Raw genomic sequence first — 6,764 nt, 5'->3', positions numbered from 1 at the left:
TGTGTGTGTGTATATATATATATATATATATATATATAGTCTGTAATTACCCCTTAATCTATATTTTTAGAGCTCTTGTCAAGGGCAACTTTTTTAATTAAAGTGTGAATGTTAGGGGTTATAACAATAAGAAAACAAATACTTTATCAAAAATTTGATAATGTTTAATGTTATTTTCAAAACAAAAAAAAGGGGAATTACTTTAGAAGTTAGAGTAAAAGAGTTTTGATGAAATTTGAAATCTATCAATCTATTTCATAAACACTTCTAAAGTCAACTATAATGTCGGAAGATATCTGTGTTATTTTATTCATTCTAAATCCAAGTTGGCATCTGCGAAAAAAGATTGTCCTTTGACATATTTCTTTTCGACTGGGGAAAGAAACTATCCCATTTACCCAGCAGTAGTTGTGTGAGATATTTGCCATTTTTTCTGACATAAATGATCACACCCAAGCGGCGATAAATTCCTTGGCGATTTCAAATGAAGCGAGCTGATTGAGTCAATCAATCATCTACTGTCGCTGCCGTTTGCAACACATAAATGACTTTATACATGTTTATGACTATGGCTCCGTAACATAAGATGCTTTCGACCTTCTCGGTTACTTTACTTTTATTTAATCACGTGGAAAATGGCAATAAAAGAAACTTCCATCTTTTTTCTTTTGACTTGTTGCTGTTAATGTATGAAATAAGTTAATAAGAAGGATCTTGAAGTTGCTATGAGATTTCACCCTGAGAAAAAAAGTTGAGTTAAAACTACCAAAATATGATAATACTTACCGTGTTTCGGCAATTTTACCTAAGCACTTTGGGTAATGTTTTTGCTAAAGTTAACAGTAAAATAAAGTTTTATGATTTGTGTTAAAATCTGGAATTTTTCCGTAATTTTATCATGATACTTTGGAGCAAGACATGAAAGCCATTTATTCTGTTACATTTGCTTTTAATTTTTGTATTTTGTACTAAATGTGTGGTAATAAGAACCATAATTTTGAAAATCATATGTGGGAAAACATTTCCAAATGAATGGTTTGAATACCCTATATTTTGGTTTTATCGTCGGAATTTCGTTTTTTTAGTCATATATTAAGACATTAGATGTATTTTTTTTTTCAGACTGTTAATTAAATATACTTTATAAATAACGTATTTATCTGAAAATGATTTTTCATTTTCTAAGGTCCAATGTTTACGTATAAAAATACAATACAAAAAAACGAAGCAAAGTCGAAATCAAAAGCTGTTTCTAATATTTGATTAAGGATAATTCATATTCTCATGCAAATATTAAAAACTAATCATTGCTATTCAAAGATTTTAGGGAAAAAAATTCAAGTTTCTGTCTTTGACTTTGAGTCTTAAATTCATTTCTTACTGTGAATGTTTACTAAATTCGTTTTACTTATCCTTTCATTTGAAAAAAAGTTATTGGAAATCTTACAATTTGTGAAACTTCTAATTTCAAAGCTAAAAAGACACTCATCTCTTACAATTCATTGTATTTTACTGAAGAAACTTTAGCCTTCACGGTGAAAAGTTTCTGTAAAAACATAAAAAGCAAAACAGGAATCCCTTTTTATTATTCTACACTGTATAAAATGTACAGGTTTATGAAATTTGTGTATCCACTTTTTACAGTGCAATAAGAATGAATCCCATGACGTCTCCAGTAGCTGTGTTAAGGCTCCTGTACTACATTGTTAAAACTTTGGAGCCACGTTGCACCAAAAGTTGGCATTCATTTGCTGGGTACATAAAGTGGAGCTCAATTTTACCACAATTTGGTATTTTCATTAGCTCCAAATATCAACAGAAGATTGCACCAAAAGTAGGTGTTTGAAGAAACAAAACACCTATTTTCATTTTTTTTCTTTTACTAAAGTCGAAAAAGGTTGCACCATTATTACGTATTTTTAAAGCAATCAAATGCAAGCCCAGGTTTCTATTTACCGTAATAAAGCTATTTACCGGAATTAGGTTATTTCATGACAGACCTCTAACCACTTTATACCGCCAACTAAGTTTAAAAAGGTAACTTAAAAGAAATGAACTATAATTAAAGCAAATAAACATTTACCTACCTAAATAAGTTGATACTTGAAACAACATGGCATTAGTCGTTCCGATACACCGAGACAGAACTGTAAAGACAACATGGCGTAGTAAACAAATATAGTTCAGTTTACAATAACCGTCAAAGTTTTGCGTCTTTTACCAAATTTTGGTGCAGTCAGTTGCACCATGGAAGTATTTCTAGATCATCCTTCCCAATTTTTGGAGTAACTTAGATGAAATGATCTTTTGATTAAATAAACTTACCAAATTTTGGTGCAGTTAGTTGCACCATGGAAGTATTTCTTGATCATTCTTCCCAATTTTTGGAGTAACTAAGATAAAATGATCTTTCAATTAAATAAACTTACCAAATTTTGGTGCAGTTAGTTGCACCATGGAAGTATTTCTCGATCATCCTTCCCAATTTTTGGAGTAACTAAGATAAAATGATCTTTCAATTGACTAAACTTTAGGATAATAAGAAACTTTGCACTAAATACCGGTTAATGATTTTTTGCAGTGTAGTTCTTGATCAAGCTCACAGTAAACACACACTATTCACAGGATTGCTCCAAGAGCTGAGATAAAAACCGGTTTTCCCTGTGCAATTCTATAAAGTGGATTTTTTCAGATATTTTAATGTAATGTAATTTATTCCATAAGTAGTAATAAGCTTCCATTAGCTATAGAGATTAGAGTGTCCTCCACTACACAACTTCGTTTGGGGTTAGATTATCAGTGCTAAAAGTTTCTAATCGATTTGCACTTTTCCTTCTCCTGTATTAGTGGCTGGGATTTAACTGTAGTGTAATGTACCCGGTGGATTTAAAGCTAAAAATGGCTTAATGACTTACAGCCGAGAAATTATTTATAAAGTTTTACTAATTTAATTTCTGGGAAACTGAGGCAAATTCTTCCATTTATATCTTTCTGTATTTTTTTCTGAAACTCTGTAATTTTATATGAGATCCTTGATAAATGTTTTAAAGCAAATTCACATTGAAATTTTCTCCGCCTTCTGATGTTGTTTCTTCTCCGAACATAATGATAGGATATATAAGGTGTTACCACCCTTAATATAAAATTTTGAAATTCTTTTTAAAGAAATGAAGTGAAAATCGCAAAAAGAGTGGAAAATTAATCTTTTATTGAGAGGAAAAGAAAATCAAAAATTTTGCCAAAATCGTTAAATTTAATAACGAAGAAGGCAAGATTTAAAACACCAGAATATCTTTGATTGCTGATGGAAACGGAGAGGAGAAAAAAGATTAAAATGTTCCATCATCGGCCTTAGCGCGATTACAGTAATATTAATGTTTTAAATCCTGGCTTAATCAAAAGAATTTCTTTAGAATTTAATGTACTTTTTTTTTAATCTTAAATATTAGTTATCGACTTCCAATGTACAGTAAGCAAAACAAAAAACGAACCTCCCTAAATTACTTTTGATTTAACGATTAAATCTTCATGCTCTAGGACACATTTCTAACGACACGAGGGCGTGACCTCAAATATCCTAATTAATTAGTACAGTCGATATTTTAAGTTACTAAACTGGACACAAAAACGTACTTACTCTGTATAAACATACCTTATTTCCAGCAAATTCGAGTGCTTGATCTCTAAACCATAAGGAGTAGCCGTAATCTGAGAAATAGGATCCTCATATTTTGGTCACGAGAGCACTTCAAAGTTTAAATATCTTTAATGTGAATTTTATTTTTACGTATTTCACCATGTCACGATAAATTTTTAAACGAAATGAAAAAAATTTGCTCACTATTATAAAATTCGCTTATCCAAAGATAATTTCCATTCAAAATTTTTTTTTAAAATATTTATTATTTTTTATTATTTTGTTTAATAAGGGACGAAAAATTTTTGAATAGTAAGATAAAATTTTGTTTACATAATTTTAAAGTATTTAGTTATACATGGCATAATATAAAATTTGGGCGAAATCGGTTGAATAGTTTCTGTAAAATAGTATTTTATGCATACGACTTTTTTAAAATTTGCTTTCATAAAAACTATTCAACTAATTTCGCTCAAATTTTGTATTTTGCCATGTTGATTTACATACTTTAAAATTATGTAAAAAGTTGCATATCTTACAATTCAAAATTTTTTCGACAGCAATTAAATGAAACAATAAAAAAATTAAAAATTAGTGCGTGGAGTCCCTCCGCGCGGAAGAAGTTAAGCTTCGTAACCTGCGACGTTAATTGTAGAAGAATCCAGCAGTCGTAGAAGGATCACTAGTTCTATTCAACGACTCTTTTTCCTGCTCCGCTCGCTTCCGTGCTCTGTAATCACGGTAATATTGTGCATTTTTCCCTCGTGGACCTCTTCAACCAGTGAAAGTGCTTGTGGTTGCCTCATCGTCTCGCCATGGAAAATGTATTTGTATTAATAATGTGTGTGAATGCGTCGTAATGTAATTTCAAAAGAGAAAACCTAACAATCAATTGATATTCACAAGAGACGTACCTTAATCCGTCGCATTGTCCGTGGGATTGTTTTCACTCATTTTTTGCAATTGTTATCCGCTAAATTTGAAAATAAAAAATACTATCCAATTAAATATATGTGTATCAAATCAAACTACACACATTTTGTACTTCATTTTTAAAAATAATTCTAAAAATACGTTCTTCTTCTTACGTTCTCTATTTAACTAATTCATAAGTAAAGTTATGTCTATAAAATAAGCGAACAATCAATAGCATACACATGCAAAGCAATTCGCTGTTTTAACCTTCAACCTTTTTTTTTTTCAAAATTTTACGAGAATTCGAACAAAAGGAATATATTCTAAAGATTCGAAAGACGTTAGTATAAATAATAGTTCCCATTCGGAATTGGCAGAAGAAATGTTGTTTTGTTTTCGGAGGAAAAAAAAGGAATGATTTGGACATTTTCAAGACCGCAACAAGAATTCGAGAACTGAATATAGCTTTTGGTGAAGAAAAAGTGTTTTTATCGATAAAAAAAATGCGACAGTATTTTTTTCCTTTAGATACACCATTCGATACTAAGCGTGAAGTGAAACGAAAGTCAGAGTTGTAGTCATTTCTTTAGCTGCTTTTTTTTTCGCAGTTTCTGAAAAGATCATTCCTCCTGTCAGATAAAAATCGATTTGTTAAGAGCCTTACACCTATATTTTTTTTAGTATTGACATGCGTATGATTGCATGTAAAATCCAAGAAATCCAAAAATCTTCTAGAAATATTCGTACAATTTTGAGAGTCGATGGCTAATTTGTACGATAAAGCCTTCTTATTCGTAAAAAGAAAAAAATGTTCAGTAACCATAACTGTACTGAATACTCTGATGGAACATACAAGTAATGAAACAGTTTCGTTAAATACTTGAAAATTCGCGTTAGGTTTGTTCCCGAATGTGGAAAAAGTATGAATATTATTTTAAAATTTTATTATCCTACTTAGAGTTAGAAGCAATAATAGGAAATACGGATATTGATATGTTTTATAAGTTTTTATTGTGTTTCTTATATTTTATAAAAATTGTTTTGGCAGTTAATAATAGTTCTGGAAGTAATCCAAAAATTTAATTACTGAGAGCTGTCATAATCTCTTCGAGAACAATATTTTTTTCCGAATCCTGCAATTTTGAGTAAAATTTTTTATTTATAACTTTTTTTTATCTTAGCAGCCGATTTATATTAGTTAAGATGAATATCCGATCGGATTACTCTTTCATTGATCATGTCGTAGTGATTCAGAATCAACTCTAATGCTACTACTCTAATCTAATGAATCTACTCTAATGTTGTTCCAGTGAGCGAAAATCCCAAACATACACACATACATTCTAGGCATAATAATACAGATGAAGCTACCACTATCTGCTTTACCAATGTAGATTTAGCATGCAGGCGTCAGCATTATCTTTAAATCATCCAAATCAATAAGTCAAATCTCCTATTAGGGTAGCTTAAATGTGTAATGTATCTCATTACAATATATTTTATTATATTGTATCTCTCAATATTTTTAGAAATGTTTTGAATTGAAATGAATTAAACAACTAGTTCCTATATTTTTTTTTGTCTTTTATTTTCAGTTGCTGTTGTCATCGCCTTTTTTCTGTGCTGGACACCATTCCATGCGCAACGGTTAATGGCCATCTACATATCGAATCCCACAGAATACGATTACACAATATTCAGCTTCTTAACCAACATCTCCGGAATATTATACTACGTCAGCGCCACCATCAACCCCATACTTTACAGCATACTCTCACTCAAGTTTAGACACGCTTTTAGAGACACTCTGGGACGCTGCTTGGGTAGAAGCGTGGGCCGAAAAAACCGATGCAGAAGTCGAACCATGAGCTACTTCAACAGTACCCTTAAGTCTGGAATGGAACTGACTGAGGATTTTACCATTGTTTCTGAAGCACCCGGAGGACACGAGCACATACACATGAATTTAAATGGTGGACATAATGGCAGGAAGGTATCCCGTCTGCTTACAACCACGAGTGGTAATGGCACTTCGATTTCTTCGGCGGAGGACAGTAGATTGCCCAAGAAGAAAACGAGTAGTACCATTAGTAATGCGTCACTGAGGATGGACGCCTTCGACGATGCCAGTGTTTCAGTTTTTATCGATCAAATGAAAGAGCCATATTAAGATGCATGTGACTCGCATGTAAAATAGCTTACATTTTTAATT

At 31.4% G+C, this 6,764-nt stretch overlaps 1 protein-coding gene across 1 annotated transcript in view; it reads left to right on the top strand.

The window, feature by feature from the left end:
* The window catches only part of LOC107452765 (pyrokinin-1 receptor-like), a 109,671-nt gene extending 102,913 nt beyond the window's left edge, over window positions 1–6,758 (top strand). The window contains exon 2 of the mRNA XM_016069341.3: window positions 6,148–6,758. Coding sequence (XP_015924827.1) covers window positions 6,148–6,722 — 575 coding nt within the window. The 3' untranslated portion in view covers window positions 6,723–6,758. The remainder of the gene's footprint in view (window positions 1–6,147) is intronic.
* Window positions 6,759–6,764: the final 6 nt, after the last annotated feature.

The sequence above is a fragment of the Parasteatoda tepidariorum genome, chromosome 4, assembly GCF_043381705.1.
Source record: "Parasteatoda tepidariorum isolate YZ-2023 chromosome 4, CAS_Ptep_4.0, whole genome shotgun sequence".
Classification (NCBI taxonomy): domain Eukaryota; kingdom Metazoa; phylum Arthropoda; class Arachnida; order Araneae; family Theridiidae; genus Parasteatoda; species Parasteatoda tepidariorum.
Note: the sequence above shows the minus strand (reverse complement) of the source record. Positions and strands in the feature narration are given on the sequence as shown.